Source organism: Ipomoea triloba, chromosome 4 (assembly GCF_003576645.1).
Source record: "Ipomoea triloba cultivar NCNSP0323 chromosome 4, ASM357664v1".
Lineage (NCBI taxonomy): Eukaryota > Viridiplantae > Streptophyta > Magnoliopsida > Solanales > Convolvulaceae > Ipomoea > Ipomoea triloba.
The window spans coordinates 34,005,512-34,030,994 of NC_044919.1; the positions used below are offsets into that span (position 1 = coordinate 34,005,512).

Below are 25,483 nucleotides of genomic sequence, written 5' to 3' on the forward strand. Positions count from 1 at the left end.
TATGGATAAAAGTGTTGAGGAGAATTATAAATGGGACAAACAAATTCCTTTCTAGAGTGGGGAGGGAAATTTTACTTAAAAATGCCATCCAAGTTATAACAACTTATGCTATGAGTGTCTTTTTATTGCCTTTGGAAATGGGGAGAGAGACATAGAGGGCTAATAATGGATTCTGGTGGGAATCCCTCTGTATCCCTAAACAATGGGCTGGTATGAATTTTAGGAGGATAATGGAGTTCAATGTTGCTTTATTGGGTAAACAAGCCTGAAGGTTAATCTAACATCCCAATTCCTTGCTGTCAAAACTATATAAAGCAATATATTTTCTTAGAAGCTCTTTCTTTGAAGTTGATATAGGAGGTAATCATTCATTTATATGGCTTAGTATTCTAGAAGTGCAGCCTATGGGTATAGATAGAGAGTTGGGGATGGTTATTCATCAATGTTTGGAGGGAACATTTACATCATAATAATGATATCCCTTTTATTCAAACTCCAATGCCATATTTTCATAAGGATATCCTTGTGGATGCTCTTTTAAACACGTCTAAGTCAGGATGGGATGTGGATATACTGGACGCTTTATTCGACCCTGATGATGTGAAACAAATTAGAAACATTCATGTTGCAAAGGTAAAAAATGCTGACAGAATCATTTGGATAGAGGATGAGAAAGGAGAATATACAATGAAGAGTAGTTATAGGAAACTTAAGGTATTTTGCATTATGACCAAATTCCTTTTTGGACTAAAGCTGGGAAGATGCGACTTCCCCCGATGATCAAATTGTTTTCTTTTTTTTTTTTTTGGCAACTTTGTTTAGCTATGCTCCCTACTGTAAACCTCTTAAGAACAAAGTGAGTGCATGTATCTTCTTTTTTTTTTTTTTTTTTTTTTACAGTAGAGTGCATGTATTTTCTATATGTCAACTCTGCAATGGTGAGGATGAATATGCTTTTTATTTATTTGTTAGGTGTCCACTCGCTAGAAGCTGTTGGGATTGTATAGGATGTGTTGTTTACCAAGGATGTTATACTCTGCTGGGATGGCTAGAAATTAATTTCAAATATCTTTCTGCTAATGAGTTGTGCATATTGATTTCAATATGTTGGAAGCTATGGGAGGCCAGGAATGAGAAAGTGTGGAACCATACTGTCATCTCTTCTCAGGCTATCATTACTGGTGCTTATATCTTCCTTCACGAGTGACAGCAAGTTAACTTCAGCCTGGAGCAAGCAGGTAGTGGCACTGGACCGCAAATCAAGTGGTCCAAGCACCCTGGAAGGTGGATTAAGCTGAATGTTGATGTTGCCCTGGATTTCTACAATTCAAAGATGGGGTTTGGCTTTGTACTGCGTAATTCGAATGGCACTTTCATGGTAGCCAAAAAGGTTCCTTGGCACGGTTTATGTTCAGACTAAGAGTGATTGTGCAAAGGTGGTTAAAGATATCCAAAATAAGTATTTGGTGTCATATTTTGATCATATTTTAAATGGTATTAGGGTAGAGATTTTTGTAATCTCAACTTTTTGTTTGTTAAACGGTCCGCAAATAAGGTCACCCACCTGTTAGTCCAAGAGGTCTTATCTAAGTTTGACTATTCGGACTATTTATCGGTCCATTTTCTATCTATTGTTCATCTACTAGAGTTACACTCTTTTTAATCTAATATCTAGTTTCCTTGCAAAAAAATAATAGTACTAATTACTAGTAATTTGATTAAACATATGCCAATATAATGTGAATAAACAATACAATACAAATATTGTACTAACACTTAAACCTTTTTTTTTTAAAATACTACAGACTCTATTACAATGCAGTATATGTTCATAACTAATTTCTCAGCCTACTGAAGGCTCAAACTCACCCATTCCAAATGAGAGTGCAACCAGGGCCACTAGATCACAATATCTTGACGTAGTAACACTTAAACTAAATCGGAATAATTTGATTTTCAACAAAATTAATTCATTTAATGATTAACTGAAATATTTTGATTCATTAGATAGCTCTAATGTAAAATAGGATAATCCAACACGGTAGCCACCAATTACAACTCCAAACTTAATTAAACACATTTATCACTGTACAATGAACACTGACATTGTAAATGCAAATAGGGGAAAAAGAAAAAGTATCCCCAAAAGAAAATGATTGTCCAAACGAAATTGACAAGTCAAAATATGTTGAATGTGAAAAAAAGTTCACCCGTCACTGGTATTAATGATACTTCCTATATGATGTAACTCAATTGTTATATCGTGGACCATGGTTCAAAAAAGATATCGTTTCTTTAAGTAAAGAAATGATTGTTGTCACATTTTAACGGAGTTCCGTAAATCAAATTACAATCCATCTCAAATGATAATGTGCCACATTTGTTTTTATATTATCAAATGGAATTGTATTTATATCAAAATGAAATTGTAGTTTTGTTGAAAGGAAATTGCAGTGTATATAAAATGAAACTGAATAACATTTTTACATATTTGAGTGTATATTGTCAAATGAAACTGTAGTTATATCAAAATGATATTGTAGTCGTGTTGATAGGAAAATGCAGTGCATATAATATGAAACTGAATAACAGTTTCACATATTTGAGTGTATAATGTTGAATGAAACTGTAGTTATATCGAAAAGAAACTATAGTTGTATTGAAAAGAAGCTGCAGAGTATATAAAATAAAACTAAGTAACAGTTTCACATATTTGAGTGTATAATGTCGAATGAAACTGTAGTTATATCGAAAATAAATTGTAGTTGTGTTGAAATGAAACTATATAAAATGGAACTGAATATGTTATACACACATAGTTACTTTTTTTTGCGGAACGGGTGCCGTTTCTGTCGTTTATTTTTATTAATCAAAACGACGCCGTTTTGATGCATGAACTACCATGCATTATGGATCGTGGTCCACAGTAAAATTTGCAAGAGGTAACTAATCCCAATAAAATAACAATTGTTATACATGGACCATTATTCATATTGCATTGTGAACCTTAATACAAAAATTTTGTACATTCATTTAACACATTTTATAACTACAGTTAACAATTTTTGTACATGTAAACAAATAACTTATAATTGCTGACACATAATCTGAAGTTATTTTTGGACCAGAGTCTATAATACAAGATAAACTACGGTCCATGGTATAATTTACCATAAAACAAGTCATGTGTAATATTTTTAATTAAAATATAATATTTTTTATATGTTCATAAAAAGTATTATATTTTCATTAAAAAAAATTATATGTCTCACAAGACTTATTTATTGCATGAGTAAATTTTGTGCGAGATCATCTGATCACAACTTACTTAGATCTAAGCATGTTTATCTTTGCTATAATTCATGAAGAAATATAAAAATAAAAATTCTATTGTCCCCATACAATCTTCAATGATTTATGAAAAGCAAAAAGGGGAAAAGAGTGCAATGGGGAAACGACATAATTGGGAAGAAAGCAAGCCCGACAAGTTTCCAACACCGGGCCAGAAACGTGAGAAGCTTCTTTCATCTACAGACTCCAGTCACCATTCTGTAAAGCCATTACTCTCCTATAAATTGTTGATATATATCTTTTTTAAAATGGCAATTTTAATCTCCTAAATATAAAGTTTTTACGTTTAATTCTTTGACTTACGTCTGGTGGTCCTAGCCAGTAAATGTCTGTAAAGTTGTAAATCAACATGAGTTATTTATAGTTGATCACTTCAAACTTCAAACCAATAAAAACAATAGGTACATACCTTATGTTAGGGCCGACACTAAGAGGTGAGATGGGGAGTTAAAAATTTTCCCAAAAAGTGACAAAAATATAATGATTTAAAAAGATGGACAAAATGGAAAAAAGGCATTTGAGACTTGCATTTGAGGTCGCAAGTCCCAAATGCCTTTGTTAAATTTTTTTTTTCAAACATTGACCACAAATGCAAGTCCCACTTGAGTCAATTTTGAGCTTACAATGTACTCCGTATCAATTTTGTCGTTTCACTTAGTAGAACCCGAATCTGCATTGTTATGACCCAAATAGAAAAGGAACCCACATATATTTGTATTAAAAATAATCACTCAAAATGTGAAATTTGTTAATATTTGTAAGCAAATAAATGTTACAAATATGTGAAAATATTGTGTGAAATATCAAGTTTTTTCGAGACAGAGTAGTTTTGCAATAACATATAGGTAGGAGAATATAATTCTATTGCCTAAGGAGTTATTGATCAAATCCATCTTAGCGAGACTCGGCAATTGACAAAATGCTACCATAGGTAAATCTTTAAACTCCAAAACTTGAAAATGAAAACTCAAAAGGGAACCAACACGGGGGGCTACAAATGCAGTTAATGAATATCAATGGCACATTAAAAGTTCGTTTGGGTATTCAAGGAAATTTTTGTGTTTGGGTATGCAAGGAAAATAAAATCAAAATAAAATATTTATTTTGGTCAGGAAAAAGGTTCAATTTATCAGAACATATATTCATAGATTTTTAGTCGAAAGACATTTAGCAAATTAGCATTTTAAATACTAACTTAACAAAATAATAATAATTACCAAAATATTTTTATAAATAATTATTTAAGGTATAAGACTTTTGAAAAAAAACCCTAATGCTGCCTCCATTTTCTCTCTAAAACCAAACGCCTTTCAGTGCTGCTCAACTTCAGCTTCCACCGCCGGCCTCCGGCCGGAGCTCTAATGAAGCTTTGAACCGGCGATTTTGGTCACTTTCTACGTTTGCTCTTGTTCTTCTTCTGCCCCGACCACCGTCGCAGTTTCGTCCGCCTCCGACCACCGCCACAGATCTTCTTCTTCCGTTTTCTTTCCCTTTGAATAAAATAATAGTAGGTAGGTATTGGGGTTTGTGTTGGTAGTCTTGAACTCCCAACCCTACTTTGACTTTACCCACTTTTTATTTTCTCTATTATTGTGTTTTCCTCTCGTTACTTTCACGATTTTTCCTCTTGTTACTTTCACGAGCTTTTCATATTCATTAGCATAAATCGTTTAGTTTGGTTTCGACAAGTGTTGATCTTATCCTGGGCGAGCAAAAAAGAATGATGACGAAGACCCAGATCTTTGATGAAGCTTTAAGCTCCCTGAAGGAACATAGCTTCCTAGTTATGAAACAGTCTGCGATCCAAGTTTTCTATAGCATAGTTAGAAAAATTGTTTCTATGTCTGACTGTAAGGAATGGTTTACCATTTCATTGATTGTTGATTGATGTAAACGTTTTATGTTATGAATTAATGGAATAGCTACGTTTACTTTAAAAAATAATAATAATAAAAAATTATTTAACAAAATCAGAACAAAATAATTGACGATGAAATTGTAATGACAATTGTTTTTGTCATTTTCTTACGATTGACTTTTGTGACGGAAGATGAAATTTACAATGGAAAGTTTAGCGATGGAATCGCAATCCTCATTATAGTTTACGATAGAAATAGGCAATGGAATATGAGTTTCACAACATAATATTTTATTAAGCAACGGCGACGGAAGAAAACATGTCCGTCGCCTAAATCGCGACAAAATTATGCCGGAATGATTTCCATCGTCTACATTGCACTGAAATATTCCGTCGTCACTGCTCGACTATTTTTTTTTTTATCGCGAAATGAAATACGACAAGCTTGGAGCCTACATAATGGATTCCGTTGCAAAAATGTGATTCACTACAAAAGTTTGCATTTTCGTGACAGGGTTCTTCCGTCGCAAATCATGATTTTTTGTTGTAGTGATAGTGAAAAATCGATGATAGTTGTTGATGAGAAAATCATAAAGTCAATGCAACTAATTTTTTGTTCTCTAGTGATGTAATGTTGTTTAATGATATTTATAATTTAGACAAGCAAATCATAAAATAAAGGGAAAAGGGTCAACTAGCTAGACCATCAAACTTTTACCTAAAAGTGCAATTAAGCTCTTAAATGTTTGGCGTAGGGGGCTAACGTGAATGAGAGAGATCAGAACGGGTGGACTGCTCTCCACCGTGTTGCCTTCAAAGGGAGAATGGAGTGCGTTAATATGTTGGTGAGCCACGGGGCTGAGATTGGCGTGGTGGATGGTTCCGGCTTCTCCGTTCGTCCAGTGGAGAAGATGAACAGTGCCGTCACCGTTGGTTGGGGATGAATATTCCGACCGTCGGAATGTTGGTCGAAAAAATTATGACCGGTTGTTTACATGGAACAACCGGTCATATGAGTTTAAATGCACCGAATGACAAATTCGTGTGTTTAATTATATTTTTTGAATGTTTGAGGGCTTAATTGCACTTTTGGGTAAAGTTTGAGGATCTATTTGACTATTTTCCCTAAAATAAATGATATAATTTGTGCTTGTACGTAAAAATAAGTTAGTTGTACAACATATAAATATAAAACACAATTTTTATTTAAGTTATAATCTTGATTATTACATCTATATTTTAGTATAAATCTTTTAATTGGGATATAAAAGGCGTAAATATTCTAATAAATTAGTTTAAGAAAGACACAAGTATTATGTAATTAAGTTTATAACAAATTGTACTAAAAAAAAAGTTTATAACAAATTTCAATAGTGACAATTTATGAATAAATGCCTACTTATGACTCAAATTTATAAAAAAAATCAATATTACTTGTAATCATAGAGCCACAAATTTCTTCCTATCATGTACAAAATTGTTGAGCCCATAGGTTGATGCCTAATTACAAAATTGTCAATAATGCGACGCGAATGACGAAGCAGTGGACTGACTTTTAATGAGTCTGGTACTACATGAAATAAACCCAAAATTTCCACCAAACACTTTTGTGAGCCCGAGCTCTGATCTGAACACGAACACCCCTTTTGATACGCTTCTATATTTCTTCACTTCTTCCACTGAAATTCCAATCCGATCTCGGAGAAATGCGGCCGTCAAGGCCCGATTCGAACTGAAATGCAGTCCAACTCGCTGCCTTTCCCTCTGATTCCGCTTACGTTGTTCAATGGTGGTGAATTGAGCGAAGGCGGGTTTGAGCTTTCCAGGTATTTGTTCTTGGGCTCCCTGCTCTTCTCATCCCCAGGCGGTACTGCTGGCGGCATGGACTTGTCTAAGGTTGGAGAGAAGATCTTCAGTTCCGTTCGCTCCGCCCGATCTCTTGGCCTTCTTCCTGCTTCTCCTTCCGATCGCCCTGAGGTAATTTCATTCATGTACTCGCCTACATTTCAGCTGTTAATTACGCTGGTTTTTTAATTTAATTTAATTTAATTTATTTTTATTGGCTATTCTAGTGGCTATTACTGGATTCTAGCTAAGAATCAGCAGACGGTGTTATTTTGATTTTGACTGTGGTTTTTCGTTCATCCGGTATACGTGATCTTTAGGTTATTCCCAAGGATCTGCCTTTTCGTATAGGGGAGCTGTAGTGTTGAATGAATATGGACAATTTAGTATTTGTAGTTCCAGCAAATTCGGAATTGTTACTTTACTGTGTCTCTGATGTTTCATTTGTACCCATATTTACATTGCCACACGTATAAATACATGTGCACCTGAGACAGAGAGAGAGGGAGAGAGAGAAGGGTGGGGAGTCGGAGTAGTTGTTTTCTGCAGTCAAAGGAAATGCAAAGGGGTTTTGGTGAAAGTAGTACCACATCTTTTTGGCTATTTTTCTTTAAAACTAAGACACATTATGCATTATAGGGATGGGTTGTGTGCATGGAACTGAATTTGGAGCCTTTGTATGAATGATCCAAACAAGAAAGAAGTTGGCTTGCTCGAAGATGGAACAGCCATGCTTGATTTTCTTTCCTCCTCCAGCGTGACATTTTTTTAATGGCTGTGAATAAAGCTTGCTTATAGTAAACACTGAAACTCATATGCATATTTCACTAACTACACTTTTGGTGAAGGTATTTACTACCATCTATGCATTAATTCAATAAGGAGGTTGGATACTCTAGTTACATTAGAATTTATTAGTAGGCTTTAGATAAATTTACTTAATAAAATACATTCACACTCGGCGGCACCGTTAGATTAGATCCAGAGAACAAAGCTACTTGGTTGTTGTAAGGGTTTTAATTGCAACCCTCTTGACTTTAATTAGTGGTCCCTTATAGACAACCCTTGCTAGAGCTGGGAAGGATGGAATAAGTGTTTGATCTTGATGGAGCGAATGATGAGTGGGAGATTCAGGCAACACATAATGACATGGGTTGTTAGACACTTAGACAACACACAGTTGCTTCAAATTTTGTGGTTATTGATGAAATTTTGAATAGCTTTGAAGACGCCATGAAATGTCTGCACATGTACCTGGAATTACCTCCATACATTAAAAAAGGAGAAAATTTTGGTATGTTTCTAGAGTTGTTTTGTGAAGAGTCATCATTTGTTTAAGTGCTGTTTCTCACAGGTTCCAGCACGAGCTGCAGCGGCAGCTGCTGTTGCACGTGTTCTTGCTGGACTACCTCCTCATCAAAGGCATAATCTTTCATCAAGCTCTGAAGAATTAAGCTCTGAAGAATTAAGCTCAATATATGGGAGCAAACCTTCCAAAGTGTTGGATGACCTTGAGGAAGAATTTTATGAAGAGGTTCATGTTTCACTTCTAAGTTAATAAAACAGCCTTTCATGCCTTTATCTTGTACTTTCTGTCTGGCACTTTTGGGTCATATTTGTTATTCTGTCCATTTATCCATAATTCCATATTGGCAATTGTTGATATATGGCCAATTTTTTTGATATATATCTTTTGAACATAAAGATTTTTGTTATAATTTCACCATTGCCTTATGTGTGATCTATTGCTCATTTGGGGCTTTTCACTTTGAAGTTAATAGTACTGCCTTTACCTTTTACTTTCTGTTTGGTGTTATTACTTTATTAGGTCATATTTGTCACTCTTCATTTAATAATTGTTGATAAGTGCCTATTGCTTGATATATTCCTTTGAACACAAGGATTTTCATTTTAATATGACCACTGTTATGTGTGATCTATTGCTTATTTTGGGGCCTTTTGCTTCTTTGTTAAAGATCTTTGATTTCCAGACATTTGTATTATTTTCCTTGTACATCAGCAGACCATTTGCTGGTTTTTGTTTAGTTTTCTTACATTAATTTATCCTCTCACCCCACACTTTCTCCTATCCTCTTCCATTTTGAACATTAACATTTGCATTACCCATTATTTCTGTCAGCATTTGATCTGTGTAAATCACTGAGTGTTTTTGTGCCTCTTTGCATTTAGGATTTTGATCCTGTAAGGCATGTTTTGGAGCATATTCCAACTGATGAGAATGAACTGGCATATTTTGAAGAAAAGGTACAGTTCTATTTTTGTCTTCCACTTTTTTGTTTTGGGGGAAGGGGGTGGGGGGTGAGGTTTCTTTACATAATTTATCCTCATTATTGTTTCAGTTCTTAAATTTATATTATTTTTGGGCGATTAGGGGCGTACATGCGTAATAACTTGCTTATCTTCTCTCTCTCTCTCTCTCTCCTCGTAATGATCAAATAGTGTAGATACTATTTTGTTCCCCTTACTAATGCCAATTTTTATTTGAGTTGTACACATTCATCAAATGGTAACTCTGTCAATTTACTTTACTTTACGGTAAAAGACCTTAATGATAACAACAATGATATGTATATGAGGTGGCAATTGTACATCTCAATAAAAAAGTGATGTGAAATATGAAATAAAATTATAGCATGAATATGGTCCTTCGAAGAATGTCAAGTTACTTATAGTAATATGAATCATCAATAATTGGTTCAAACATTCTGAATTTGACCCCAACTTGTGTCCAAATTATGTCCAGATAAGAAGACACACTTGTCCTATACTCCTATGAGGCACGAGCTGAATGCACATTTCCTAAATATTACTCTGACAAAATAATAGGAACCAGTTTCCTATTTTTAAGAGAAAAACATGTTGAACTTGAACAACTAGCTTCTCCTTATGGGGTTTTGTATTTAAAAAGAGCAGGCAAGGGTGGCTCCAATCCAAGTATTTAAGAGAAAAACATGTTGAACTTGAACCACTACCTTCTCCTTGTGGTTTCTAGGCTTTGGTTACTTTAGATTCTTTTTCTGATCAATAGCCTGCTTACAAAATTGTCAATCCAGAATGCCTCCAACCCAAGTCTTTCCACTTTTGAGTTTTGACAAATTTTTGCTGGAATTGCTTCATGTATAAAATGCATCCAGAAGACCTTGAAATTTCTTCTATTGTTTGAATTTATATTGTAGCAGTAGTAGTGAACAAATAAATTAACCTGTAACTGGATATCATTTGTATCATTGCTAATAAGCTTTTGTTATTTACAACATCCTAAGTCATTTGATCTTGAGAAGCTGCGCTATAGATTCCTACATTTAGGATCTCCCACTTAAATACCTTCCAGAGGTACTGCCAGTTTTTGAGGTGTTGACTTCTTGACTTCTCTGGTGCATGCTATCGAATCTTGGGTTACAGATTGTCTATTCATGAATCATGCTTCAATTCCACCATCCAAGCACTTCAATTTTATATGGTTTGTGCCTTAGAGAAAATTTACTGGAGCAAATAATCCATGCATGATTTTCTGTTTTACCTATAAAAATTAATAATTGAAGTTTGTTCAACTCTCTTGAATGTCATGTCATTTACTTTTGAAATTGTTTCAATCCAGTATTCACAACTAAATTTTTGTTTATATTTATATATATATATATATATATATATATATATATATATTTACAGGCTGCTTCTAGATTAGCACAGTTGGATAGAATTGCTGAACGCCTTTCACGCCATGTTATGCAGCATCATGAAGTAATGGGTAAGGCTTCTGTTTGTGTGTGTGTGTGTTTTTTTTGGGGACCCTCGTAAGATTCTTCACATATATTTTATCATTGTTTTGTATAATAAGCTGTATGCCTTGCTTGGTTAACTACATCTGATGACAAATAATATTTTTCTTTTGTAAATGATAAAGATAGAGCGTTTAGGGGGCAAGAAGTCCTAAAAGGCATGTTCCAGAATTTCCCATTGTTTTCTAGTATGTATTGAATGATGACCCACTTAAGAATTGTTTCCAGACATTCTTGAAGGTAGAGCTTACTATGATTATCTGTAGGTCTTCTGTAGATTATTTGAATGGTAGATTACTATGATTATCTCGACATGTTATATAGATCAGATCTTTTGGGATTCATTTAGAGTGTCACTTTAAAAAATGAGTTAAAACCATTCCCCTGATAAAGGTGCACAATGCTACTCATGTAGGATCTTAAGAAGGAACCAATATGAAACCTTATCTTTATTATAGACAGGTTGCTTCTAGGTCTTGAACCCCTGACTTTTAGCATAAAAAATTGGTAAACATTTGGCTACTAAACCACCAAGCTTTCAAGCACTTAATATAATGCATTTAAAAAGATGGTATCTGCTTTATCTCCTTTCCTATCAGCTCTGTAAGTCTTGTGCTTATTTTGTTGTTGAGTTTATTACTTGTGCCTCTTGGTATTATGCACGTGTTTAATGTGTGTCCTTTGATATTCCCTAGGTGTGTGAACAAGTTGATAGACCCTATGGTGATATACTCTAGGTTAGCGTATGGGTATATATATGTGTAGTCTTTGTGTTATCCAATGGGTGTTCAAGCAATACATATATAAATCTTCCCAGTTTATTCAACAGTTAAGCATTTAAGCTGTCATTGTTATGGTTCCATTTTTCTTATAATGGATGCACAGTGGTTTCTCCTTTCAATCTTTAACAATGTGCTTGTACTGGCAGTGAAAGGAATGAATCTTGTCAGGGAATTGGAAAGAGACTTGAAAGTTGCGAATGTTATTTGCATGGTAAGCAGCTGTCAATGTTGCATGTTAATGTCTTGGTAAAATAATTATGATATTTTACCTTTTATGGTTTTTTTACATCATAAAATTTGACTTTTCCCACTATTATTACCATGAGGCTGGCTTTTCTCTTGATCTCTGGTTCTCATCAATTCTTTTTCCTGATTTCTGCAGAATGGGCGGAGACATCTTACATCATCAAGGAATGAAATATCAAGGGATCTTATTGTGCACAGAAATTCTAAAAAGAAACAAGCGCTTTTGGTATTTTTCTTTGCCTAGGCTCCTTCAAGGACTAGCATGACTTTTTTTTTTTTTCATCCTAGTCTAGGCAAAAGGATCTTGAGTTCTCATTTAGTCTGACCATGGTTACCATCACCAATATGGAATAGCTTTTCGATGAGAAGTAGTTATATATTTTTATTAGTAGGTGTTCAATTTGTTGTGAAAATGCTCCTCAGAATTTGACAGCTTATAAATTTTAGGACATGCTCCCCATCTTAACGGAGCTCCGCCATGCACTGGACATGCAAGTGGCTCTTGAAACTCTTGTAGAGGAAGGAAACTTCTCTAAGGTCCCATTCTATTCCAACACAATCTTTGCAGCTTTGCTTCCACTTCCTCTTCCTTCTCGCAAATCATTCTTTTTTATTCTAATGTTGTATGGTCATGCATTCTGCAAGTATTGACTAATGATTGACCTGTTGACTTGCAGGCATTCCAAGTACTCTCTGAGTATTTGCAAATTATGGATAGTTTATCACAACTTTCAGCAGTACAAGAAATGAGCCATGGTGTTGAGGTGAAATTAACACATGATAACTTTTAATGAAGTGATCATAAGGGACATCTCTACTTCTTTTTGTAAATAATTGTTAGAAAATCCTATCCAGATCTAGAGTTCTGACTAAATTTTGCACATGAACACAATCTTTGCTATCTTTATGGTATTTCTTTAGTTTTCCCATGATTGTGGTTATCTAAGTCTATGTTAATGAGCTCCATGAATTTACAGGTGTGGTTGGGAAAGACTCTTCAAAAGTTGGATGCACTTTTATTAGGAGTATGCCAGGATTTCAAAGAGGAGAGCTATACAACTGTTAGTCAATCAACTTGGTTTTCGACCAAATCATTACAAGTTTTGAAGTGCATTGCATAATTTCACATTTCATCTTTAGTTGTCTCATCTTGCATTCTTGTAAAAAAAAATCTTATCTTGTATTCTTTTTTCTCACACTTCCACTGTATGATAGGCCAAATACTGGTATGAATATGATTCCATAAACTTTTTGTACAGAAATAGATTCATGCATTTGAAATCTTGTTAACATATGTTGTTTAGCTTTAATCCTATTCAAAGATGTTATTTCTGGATAGAGTCTGATCTGAATTCTGATTTATATTTAGATATTTTGTGCATAGGGCAGACTTTGTAAATGCTATGGTGCAGATGAAGCTGGTTGCAGATTACTGTCTGTGTACAGTATATAGTAATATGTCATAACAAGCTTGAAATAATGTGTTCCATATCATCTACAGGTGGTTGATGCTTATGCACTAATCGGGGATGTTTCTGGACTTGCTGAAAAGATACAAAGTTTCTTTATGCAGGAGGTTCTCTCTGATACACACAGTGTTTTGAAGACTCTTGTGCAAAAGGTATGTTTATCTGCTTTCTTTTTTTGATAGGCATTTCCTTTTCTTTTCCAATAAGAGTACTAATGGCCAAATTCACAATCCTTTGGTGTAACTGGACTTAGTTGACATGTTTGAGATTACTTTTATGGTAAAATGTTCAAGATTATCCAAAAGAAAAATGACTAGTGTTTTCTTTGAGTCTCTAGCTCCCAGCCAGTGTGACATTAATGAAAAATGCATAATTATTTAAAACATCAAGTAAGCTGACTTTTTTCCAGGGTATAAAGTGAACAATAAGAACAAATAAAGCTGACCTTTTACATGACAGTATCTTTTGCTTCCTTGCTTTATAACATCTATTACTTATTGCAGGACTTTGAAAATACCAATGTGCAAGGTGCAAGGTATAATCTCATGCCTCTATCAGCTTGCTAAGAAACTGTTCTAGTTTATCTGTGTCATGATTTGCCCCCACTCCACATCCAGGCTCACATACAGTGATCTGTGCATTCAGATGCCTGAATCCAAATTTAGGCAGTGTTTGTTGGCAACCCTAGCTGTATTATTTAAGTTGATGTGTTCATATCATGCAATCTTGAGCTTCCAGCCAGTGGATAAGGTAAACATCTTTCTTGTGTCTTAAAACTATTCATAGTTTCTTACAGTGCTCACAATAATAGACTGCTTACCTCTCTTTCTTTTCAGATTGCTTTTTCTTGACTTTTATGTATATTTTTCCTCATTTAAAAAAATTGAATGTATAGAGCTTTCTGCTTGAAGGATTTGTTATAGAATCTGCTTCAATTTAAAATTTTATTCATATTTGTTTATTATGCTTCTTTGCAATTATCAGGTCATTGCCTGAAATTATTCCCCCCTCTCACTATTTATGCACAGATTTTATGTGAAGTATTTTGTGATATCAATCTCTCTGCCTGCCAAACCCTTGCTATGGATAAGAAGCAGGGTGAGGTTTTTGCACTTGCAGGGGACATTCAACATGTTGGTACAATTGCACAAACTCCAGTTGTATCCTCCACTGGAGAGATGCCAGCAACCTGTGTATCTTTGACAGATAATATTGCAGCTTTTCATCCTTCAAATATAGATAATGGTGAAGAGGTAAGGGATGGTGGAGAGACAGCATCAAGCAGCGGATCACCCTGGTTTCAGCTGCGTAAGGATGCTGCAACTTTTGTTTCACAAACCTTACATAGAGGCCGGAGGAATCTCTGGCAACTTACAACAAGTCGTGTAGCAGTGTTGCTTTCGTCTCCTGTTGTGTGCTCTACAAGTATTCATCAGTTCCTAACAATGTATGAAGATCTGAATACTTTCATCTTGGCTGGGGAAGCTTTCTGTGGGAGTGAAGCAGTTGAATTCAGGCAGAAAGTAAAATTCGTTTGTGAAAGTTATTTTGCTTCTTTCCATCGGCAGAACATATATGTAAGTTTGCCTTACCCTATCCCTATCCCTATCCCTATATGTTGTGCATAGTGCATACACACACAACAGAGTGCATGTCGTGGGAAACATTTCCCCTCTGCACATTGTGGTCCTTGAGTGGCAAAAGAAATATAAGATATTTTGAGGGACTTGGGACTCCCGTGCATTGGATTAAGTAGAGAGTTTGGATCTTTTGCTTTTAGGGTATAAAGAAAAGCCCATAAATGGACCTCCTGTGTAATCTAGAATCATGATACTCTTGTAATATTTTTTGTAGGCATCTACTTGGAGCTTTTCTTTTTTAATAGGGAAAAGGTGCAAATAAGCCATCGAACTATTTGGGAATTAGCAATTAAGCCATCGAACTCGAATTAGCTCCAAATAAGCCACTGAACTCAGAAAAACAAAGCAATTAAGCCACTAAACCGGAAAAAAATAACAATTAACATTTTCAACAGGTCATTTGCCTATTCCGGCAATCGGTGACGACTTTTCCGGTGACCGGCAAAAACTTCCGGCGATGACGGAGCCGTCGCCTGTCGCATTTTCCGGCGAGGGTGACCAAAACTGGTCGCTGGAATTTTTCGCTGGTCACCAGTGGCCGGAATAGACAAATGACAAGTTAAAAATGTTAATTGTTAATTTTTTTTTTCTGGTTTAGTGGCTTAATTGTTTTGATTTTCTGAGTTCAGTGGCTTATTTGGAGTTTATTTGAGTTCGATGGCTTAATTGCTAATTCCCAAATAGTTAGATGGCTTATTTGTACCTTTTCCCTTTTTAATATAATATTGAAAGCTATTACATGTACATCTTTTTCTGGAAAGCAGTAAATCTAAATCTACTGGTTCATAAAGCTTCTATTAACAAATTTATTTTCCTAAGAAGTTAAAATTTGAAATAATATAAATATAATTGAAGTTTTCTTTACCTTACCACTTGTTTGCCTCCCGTGTATGATACTGGTCATTGCTTTTACTGAAATTTGTCACACTGCTTTTGATAATGAGGCTATGAGTTGGATAATTCTTGTGCTCATTCACACATGAACAAATTCTTGTTGTTCCTCACTTAATGATACTGAGGCTATAAAGTTGAATAATTTCATTTCTGTTATATCATAATTATTATGCTACTGTGAGAAGCTACTATTTTGTACTCAGCTTGGTGAATTTTTATCTAATTATTTTAATAGTGAATTTCTAAGTAAAGAGAAGGGGTGGGTATGGGTCCTGGTTTTAGATTTCAATGGGTACATTATCTACTATTCCCTTCCTAAAAAGTATACAGAGTATTTTGTAAATTTGTAATGTTTTGAGTGCTGAATTACTTAGCTGATTCATCTTACTGACTGATGCTTTGACATATCACATAAAAATGTAGCAGTAGCTGATCATCACTTATCTTAGAGGTTATCAAGGATGAACATTTTACTACATTTTTATCTCTACTTCCATTATCTGTTTGTTTGTTTGTTTGTGCGTTTTTTTCCCTGAAACAGTGACACTTTGACTATCTGTTACTAATAAGAATTGAGTTGCAATAATAGCCTACATTACCTGTGAAGTCCTATAATAGTGTTCAATTTATATCTATAATCATATGTATGCTACCATAGATTACTCATTTTCTTATGAACTCTTCACCCTTTTTGGTGCTTGAAGCTACATGAACACCTGCAATTAAGTGCATTTTTTGTTCCTGCAAATTTGAAACAAAAATTACTTTTAATGAAGTAATACATGTGACCTGACTGATGAAAGGGTGGTTTTGAGTTTTCAATCCTATTATGTTATTACTATTCTGTACAACACCCGAGGAAGAGAATATGTTCTAAAAATTTATTGGCCTACTGAAGTGTTTCTTTTTATGTGTTTATCTGATGTTAATTAATACGGAGTATAAACTTTTCTTAGGGTCATAATTCGTTCTTAACTCATAACATGTATGGTTTTTAATAATCTTAAAATCTTCATTTTTATATACAGGCACTGAAATTGGTGCTGGAAAAGGAGAATTGGCTGATATTGCCACCAGAAGTAACACAAGTAGTAAGTTTTGCTGGTCTCATTGGTGATGGAGCGGCATTGATTGCTTCAACTAGTAACTCTCTCGATACTCGATTGGGGCATGCCCATAAGTCAAATGATCTTGCCCAAACCAACTCTAAGAGGAGCGGATTTTCAAATTGGCTGAAGAACGAGAACCCCTTTTTGGTGAAATTGAATTGTAGTTCAAATGAGTACACTGATTCTTATTTTCCCGGATCGCCATCTTCTAGAGAAGTTGGAAGCTCTAACGGGAGTTATTTCAAAAAGGATTCTACTCAAGAAAACCATGCTGAAAATCATATGAATGGGAGTCCTTCTCTATCAGAAGATGAAAACGAAGATCTTCATGCTGATTTTATTGATGAAGATAGTCAACTTCCAAGCCGGATTTCAAAGCCTAGTCGTTCAAGACATCGTTCTACACTTTCGAATGATGAAGAAATGACAGCACAAACAGGATCGTCTCTTACTCTCTTAAGGTAAGATGTTTGGATTTGCTTTCTTACTAAATATATTGATAACTTTAAGCTGAAAATTGTACACAACAGGTTAATGGATAAATATGCAAGGCTAATGCAGAAGCTGGAGTTCGTAAATGTTGAGTTGTTCAAGGTATGCCCTTTTAAAAATAGTTCATAGTCTAGATATATTTCACTTTCTTTTTTGGTGATCAACTCTTTACAGTCTGCTTCTCTTTTTTTTTTTTTTTTAAATAAATTTTTTTAACTGTGAAATCCTTTAACAGGGAATTAGCCAATTGTTTGGGATCTTTTTTCACTTTGTATTTGAGAGCTTTGTCAATCAGAGTACTCTCCCTGGTGGAAAGGTCTTGACAGACATGCTTCCTCGTAAGTGTTTTCAATAGTTACTTTTCTCTCTCCATTAAAAAGAAAAAAATTTGTATGTCCTACACCATGCTGTTATTTATTTATTTATTTTAATGGTTCTTAGACAAGCTAAAGACTGCATTATCAAGAATAACACAGGATTGTGACCAATGGATGAAACCACAGTCTTCACCATTTAATTCATCTTCACCCACATCTTCAAATACACCATTCACTCATATGGATGTCACTCCTACAAGTCCACCAAGTCTCTTAGCTGGTGCATCTTTTAGTCTCAAGGTACTTTTATTTCAGCAATGCTGAGCAGGGATATAGTTCTCTGTGTAATTGGTTTCTTCTTTATAGAAGATCTACTTGTATTGCTTGTGGTATTGTTACTCTAGCCAGTGATACTGTAATACTTGTACAAGTTAGTTTAGACAGGTCTCTGAACTTGTTGGCTTTAAGTCTTGTCCTTAGGGGCGTGATAAATTAAACATCATAATACCCATAGAAAAATGCATATGCATGGATTTGATATCGCCTAATGTTTTGATGAGTACTGTATTATTTTCATGTGTAGTAATTCTAAAAAAGTGTCTCATTTTCAGTTTTGATGCATAATATATCTCAACATAATTGCAGGAAAGATGTGCCGGTGCTGACACTATATCTCTTGTTGCTCGATTGTTGCATAGATCTAAAGCTCATCTTCAGTCAATGCTTCTGAAAAAAAATTCAGCGACTGTTGAAGATTTTTATGTGCATTTGGTATGCTTACCTGGACTACAAAAAGTTCTATTAGTAGTTATAATTTTTATGCAACTATAAATGAAATTGATAAAAATGGTTAAACCACTGCCCTAAGGTCCAACCGTCCAACTAAATTCCTTTAGGCAAATTATTGCATGGACCATGGTCCACACAGCTGTGTGGACCAAAAATAAAAAGTACATTATTTTTGTCCTGAAGGTACATTATTTTTGTACTGTAAGTACATTATTTGATAGTATATATCAAATAATGTACCTTCAATACAAAAATAATGTACCCTAATATAATGTACCTACAGTATAAAAATAATGTATCTTCAATACAAAAATAATGTACTTTTTATTTTTGGTCCACACAGCTGTGTGGACCATGGTCCATGCAATAATGANCTATAAATGAAATTGATAAAAATGGTTAAACCACTGCCCTAAGGTCCAACCGTCCAACTAAATTCCTTTAGGCAAATTATTGCATGGACCATGGTCCATGCAATAATGATTGATTCCTTTATAGTANAAAAATGGTTAAACCACTGCCCTAAGGTCCAACCGTCCAACTAAATTCCTTTAGGCAAATTATTGCATGGACCATGGTCCACACAGCTGTGTGGACCATGGTCCATGCAATAATGATGGTCCACACAGCTGTGTGGACCATGGTCCATGCAATAATGATTGATTCCTTTATAGTATGGACCATGGTCCATGCAATAATGATTGATTCCTTTATAGTATATGCAGTTGAGAAGTTGAAAAAACAGAGTGGAAAGACCACAAGAATATTGTTAATTTCTGATTTATGCCTGAAGAACTAAAATAGTATAACAATGGAAAATGATCATAGAGTACCGTGTTGATTTTCTGTCTTAATGCTCTGTGAACTTCTGTTATTTGAAACCCATAAAAAATTATTGCAACCAATTAATCTCTTCTGATGTAGTCCTATATAATGAGTAATGACAATTCTGATATGTATGATTTTATGGAGGGATTGTCTTTCATTAATCAGCTTAGCATCTTAAATATTTCACTAAGTTGATTGAGGAACTTTTCCAATGGCTCCTTTTTCAGGTGGATGTTGTACCAGACCTTGTAGAACATATTCACAGAACAACTGCCAGGCTATTTCTCCACATAAATGGGTGAGATATTACTCATTTTTTGTCCTCATTCCACACACCTTTTTAGTACTAGGAGTGACTTTTTGCTGTCTCTGGCTCTAAGCGAGTGTTATATCCATAGATACCAAAAATATACATCTCCAATGGAATGTTTATATGAGAAACTCATTTGTCTGCCTTTAGGGGTCGTTTGGTTCAAGTTATATAAGATAACCAAGGTTATCTTTGCTTAGGAGTATAAGATTTCCTGTTTGGTTCAAGTTATGCAATTTTCCCGGGAAATGTAACATAACCTCCACATAAGGTTTTTAGCTATTGCAAGGGAATGTGAGATACCCTCCCCTTTCTTAGGTATTCTCACATTCCCTTGTCTTATTGCTAATTTTGTCATTTTAATCCATTGCCTTAGTTAATTATTGTTTAAGCTCTTAGTTAATTAATTTTAAATCATTTACTTCTATATTTTACCATTGCCTTATTTATTTTAGTTTTAAAATTTATTAAAATAATCATCATAACATTAAAAAAATAACTCTTCAACCAAATAGATTTATATTACATACCTCAGTTTTAAACCAAACACGGGAATCTAACATTCCTAACAATATAACATTCCGTGAACCAAACGCCCCCTTAATTCTTAGAGGGACCTGAAATACCTATAGTACTTAGCTTCTATTTTCTTATATTGCGCGCGCACACATACATTCTGAAAATTTCTAATGCATACTGTTGTTGCTATGCTATTATAGTCTCTTTCTATTGTTACTATCACTGCTTTGCTAGAGTAGAAAGTACGATTTGTTCTTTAAAATGTTGAAATTGCTTCTGAGTTGGGTGTTTATAATGGGTTTGACTTCAAATTGGTCAGGTATGTTGATAGGATTGCTAATGCTAAATGGGAGTTGAAAGATCTTGGATTGGAGCACAATGGGTATGTTTCTGTTGCAATTTTTTTTTATTCCCAGATATTTCTATGAGAACTGGATAAGCAAAAATAGGTGTGAGAGATTTTGATTTGGAAATTTTATAAAAGTCTATAATTCTACTGGGGCTTGCGTTTCTGGTAAAAAAATGCAAGTCCCAATGGAGTTTGTCATTTTTGCGAAATGATTTTTTTCCCCATAAATATGCCCACTTGCGTTTGTCAGTATACATACGCCAAACGCAAGTAGGACTTGTGTTTGTTGTATGTATTTCTGTACAGTACAAATGCAAGTCGCCGCAAGTGCGACTTGCGTTTTTGTTTTTTTTTTTTTTGAGAAAATATTTTGTCGCTGGAAAGAGGCGCTGGTGACCACGGTCAGGAAATATGACCACTTTCACGAACTGCCCAACTAGTGTCACCATTGTTGCTACAGCAGACTGCAGAATTGTCATGTTTAGCAGCTATCTCAGGTTTTCCCTCCTGATGATTTTCTCGAACGTGAGCTGCGTTAACGAGAAGAGCAGTGCAAGACAAGCAGAGGTGCCAAGTGCGAACAGCAGTCCTAGGATGTAGTTATCTTGAGAGTTTGAGCTGGTGGAGTTATCATCGTCTTTACCAAACACAAGAAGCATGGGGGCAAAGGTGAGAAGCACAGCAGAGTTGGTAATGCAGGGGGTGAAAATCTCGGCGTTTATGAAGAAGGAGAAGATGGCAGTGGAGTTAACAAGAGTGTAAGTAGAGGCTGGAAGGTAATCTATGGCGACAGAATACAGAATCGCACCAGCTGCAAGCACGGCAGATGACACCAAGAACAGTATAGACATCGGAAAGAAGAACTTAAGGAGGGTTTGTGTGGCTGTTGATGATTTGTTGATCGCCAGTAATGGAGGAAGGTGGTGAGAGGAGGAAGGGGATAAGGAAAGGGAAGCCGGCGGTTTGCAGAGTGTCAACGAGCCATTTGCCGTTGCGCCTTGATCGTAAAGAAGTCCCACCGGCGACAAAATATTTTTTTTTAAAAAATTTTTTTATTAAAGAAACGCAAGTGCAACTTGTGTTTGTGGTCAACTTGCATTTGTACTGTATAGAAATACATACGACAAATGCAAGTCCCAGTTGCGTTTGGCGTATGTATACTGACCTTTGTTGTATTTATGATGAAAAAAAATCATTCCGAAAAAATGACAAACTCCATTGGGACTTTTTTACTAGAAACGCAAGTCCCAATGGAGTTTTCCTAAAGTTGTCCATGTTTTTAAATCACCCCATTTTTGTCCACTAGTTTCAAAATTACCCATTTCAGTCAATTTCCCCGTTGTAGAGAGCACAGGATAAGTTTGGTACCTCATTCACTGACCCAGCAAAGACTATAAAATTGAGAATTCCATGTCAAGCCTTTCAATTGTTAGTATGACATCCAGAAAATATTTAAAAACTTCAGAAAGATGAATACTGATATCCAAGCTGCCACATCTTTAGAAACATACACATGGCATTCTATTAATAAGTTGTACTCTTAGCATGAACAACAGAAAGAAAGGATTTAATGGGCTGTTACAGCCCGTATAGATACACTCCTATATGATCTGTATAAAGTTTTTAATGATATGAACATGGTTACCATGAATTTTTGAAAATGAAGGTTGAAAGGATCTAATGAGATTAGAGTGAGGTGTTAACTACTCAGTTGCACTGATTCAGGTCCTTCTGGAGAGTACCTAGATTGCTAGACTTGTATTTGACTTGTAAGGGGAAAGTTTTGCAACCAACTGCACCAAGATAGAAAGATTGTAACTCTAAATAATCAGCAGCTTTTTACATTCAAATTCATTCATTGCGCTTGAATTTTATTTGAAGTACTCTTTGGTTTTCTCATACAAAACCAAAATACTTTTGACCTTTACTTCATCTTGCTTCCTATTTGTCACCCTTTGGCTAACTTCTAATAATTTGTGGTAATAGATATGTAGACTTGCTGCTGGGAGAATTTAAACACTACAAAACGAGGCTTGTTACTGGAGGAATTCAAAAGGAGGTATTTATTTTTAATAATTATGTATTGAAAATTTACTCTAGAAAAAGCCTGTACCAAACTCTGTCATTCTCTCCGCTATCCATTAAATATCAAGCTGAAAGTACTGAAATATCTTGCTAGAAATTTCTGTGCCTGAAAATACATAGGGGAGATGAAATTAAGTACTTGAGGTTTGTGCAGTTCAAATGTCCCTAAATGTTTGTGATACATTCTGAGGAAGTCTTATTTGTTATATTACATAGTTTAGATATTAATAAATTACTAAATAGTTATTTAGAAACTAATAAATAGTTATGTTCTTAACGTCACGGGCAAGAAAGCATAAGGAAAAAGAAAGAATAATAGTTTGAAAAGGAAAAGAAGAAGACACTGGGTTTGCTTGAGACCCAAAACTCCCTTAGACCCTTTTGGGATTAAATTTCTGCTTCCCTATTATTCCAAATAACACTCCCTTTTATAGGGTTGATTACAAAGGTTCCTAAACTAAGAATAAGTAATTGGTAGTTTCTAAATAATTAATATACCTAAACTAATTCAAAGACTAATAGTAATAAGTTCAATAATTATTTAGTAATTTCTAATTAACTATTTATTAGTTTCTAAATAACTATTTAGTAATTTATTAATATCTAAACTATGTAATATAACAAATAAGACGTCCTCAGAATGTATCAGTTTGCCTACAAATATGCAGTTACTGTGCACTGCTAGTTCTGATTTCTGAAACCTCATGTGCTAGTGTGGTTGATTTTGCATTTTTCTTTTGTTGCACAGTTGCACTTATGGCTAGATCCAATATATCAGCCTGTATTTTGTTGGTACATCTGATGGGAGATGTATGTGTGTGTGAACTTGGTCTCAAATTATGTCCTTGAGTGGTGGCAACATCATGGGCATGATCTTTTGCCATCATATGTTTATCTTTCTGTTTAGTTTATCTAGAAAATATGTTCTTTTTCAGAGAAGGCATTTTTAGAAATTTTCCACAAGGGGACAATTTTACCAGTGTTGACGTTATAAGTAGGGTTATATTACTGGATTTAAAAAAAAAAAAAAAAAAAAGTAATGATAAAATTACTTGACTTATAAAAGAAAAAAAGATAAATGATGAATTTAAGTACTGTCATTGTGAAAACTCACTACCTTTTTTTTTGAAAACGAAAACTCACTACCTAATTAACTGGTTTTGCGATTTTCCTATGGAACACTAGTTCTCTGTCAGCTACATTCAACTATTTACCATATGCTTTCTAAATTGGGAACACTTGCTTACAACATTATCCTGTTTCAATATTTCAGCTTATCAAACTGTTGAAATCTTGTTCTCTTCATCACTTCATCATCCTTTTGAAGCAGTGATTATATTTAGCTATATTAGAATTCCTTACCATACAACTATTCAATTTTGGCATCCCTAGAGGTTAATTGCATATCCAGCTCGGATTCCAGTTTCAGCCTATGCTTTTATGATAGAGGAATAAAAGTTGTTCTCTTCCTGCTTATCCAGGTCCAAGACCTCCTCTTAGAATATGGACTAGATAATGTTGCTGAAACTCTTGTTGAAGGCTTATCTAGGGTGAAGAGATGCACTGATGAGGGGAGAGCTCTCATGTCACTAGATCTTCAGGTTGGTTTCCCACTTCCCATGAAAAATGATAATCATTTATAGGAGTAACATTTACTGTTTTCTTCCGAATATTGAAGTTCAAGTGGAATTCTATGGTTTCAGGTATTGATCAACGGCCTAAAGCATTTTGTTTCCGTAGATGTGAGGCCAAAGTTACAGATAGTCGAGACTTTCATCAAGGTGAGCTCCAAAATCAATTCTATGATGGATTGTGCTAATGAGATCAAATTCTGTGGATTGTATATATTCTCTTTCTATTCTTTCTTGTCACTAGCAATTTCATTTTGTCCCCCATAACTCAAACTCTGACATTCCATGCAAACTCATTTGCCGAACAGGCCTACTACCTTCCAGAAACCGAGTTTGTGCATTGGTCACGCGCTCATCCAGTATGCGTTTCTATTTCAGAATTCAGATACAGACTATATATTTCATTCCTTTTATCACGAGTACCAAACGGAAACCATTTTTGCTTTTATAAAACTTGCAGGAATACAGTAAAAGCCAAGTAGTTGGTCTAGTCAACCTTGTTGCCACCATGAAAGGTTGGAAAAGAAAAACCAGGCTTGAAGTGTTGGAGAAGATTGAATAAAGCTGTTTCATACCCTCAATAATCAAGCTCGAGGTCTTGTGAATCCTCAGTTTTGCATCATTTTTTTCCATGTATAATTGATGTAAATTATTCTTGAGATTTTTATAGAATGGTGATATCAAGTCTGCATGTCTTCACTTGTATTATAATGCCCTCCCTAGAAATGGACTTTCAACTGTAAGTCTAATCTTTAACCGTAAAAATACAAACTGAATTATTGAGCATAAAGTAAAACTCCGTATTTTTTTACCACTTATTGTCAAAAAACGTTTGCAGGGTTTCATTTTCTCCCCAGTAATATTTAAAAATTTACAATATTATTAGATATTGATGGTCTATATTAGGGATATTTAACAATATTTTATGCCACTTTGTGATATCATTGTGAGTTAAGTTAGAAGGTGTATTGAGGCAAATAATTGACAAAAAGTCCTAAGCACAAAGTGAAAGAAAAAAATAAAAAAATATTCCATCTGTATCATCTTATTACCAGTGTTGTTTATTATTCATTGGTTAAATTAATTTTTTTTTAATGTATTTTCTTGAGTATTTGTAAATTACTTCTAAATTTAATTTTATGTTTAACACGAGTTTCTAAATATATAAA

The 25,483-nt window shown here is 34.6% G+C and overlaps 2 protein-coding genes across 5 annotated transcripts; both read left to right on the forward strand.

Moving 5' to 3' along the window:
* Window positions 1-165: 165 nt before the first annotated feature.
* LOC116016203 lies at window positions 166-6,153 on the forward strand. The gene is made up of 4 exons (XM_031256363.1): window positions 166-210; window positions 517-714; window positions 1,211-1,390; window positions 5,965-6,153. The coding sequence occupies exons 1-4, from the start codon at window positions 166-168 to the stop codon at window positions 6,151-6,153; spliced, it is 612 nt and encodes a 203-aa protein (XP_031112223.1).
* Window positions 6,154-6,787: 634 nt separating this feature from the next.
* Window positions 6,788-25,128, forward strand: LOC116015670 (syndetin). 4 transcript variants are annotated; one of them, XM_031255810.1, is made up of 25 exons: window positions 6,788-7,186; window positions 8,409-8,588; window positions 9,245-9,319; window positions 10,745-10,823; window positions 11,783-11,847; window positions 12,019-12,108; window positions 12,330-12,419; window positions 12,560-12,646; window positions 12,860-12,943; window positions 13,384-13,503; window positions 13,855-13,886; window positions 13,969-14,101; window positions 14,443-14,928; window positions 16,914-17,455; window positions 17,525-17,588; window positions 17,722-17,824; window positions 17,928-18,103; window positions 18,449-18,574; window positions 19,648-19,718; window positions 20,569-20,631; window positions 22,585-22,657; window positions 24,165-24,284; window positions 24,387-24,464; window positions 24,623-24,673; window positions 24,775-25,128. In XM_031255810.1, the coding sequence occupies exons 1-25, from the start codon at window positions 6,947-6,949 to the stop codon at window positions 24,874-24,876; spliced, it is 3,330 nt and encodes a 1,109-aa protein (XP_031111670.1). In that variant the 5' UTR covers window positions 6,788-6,946; the 3' UTR covers window positions 24,877-25,128. The 4 variants fall into 4 exon arrangements, with proteins under 4 accessions (XP_031111670.1, XP_031111671.1, XP_031111672.1 ...); XM_031255811.1 differs by having other exon boundaries at window positions 14,446-14,928; XM_031255812.1 differs by having other exon boundaries at window positions 6,789-7,186; window positions 14,449-14,928.
* Window positions 25,129-25,483: the final 355 nt, after the last annotated feature.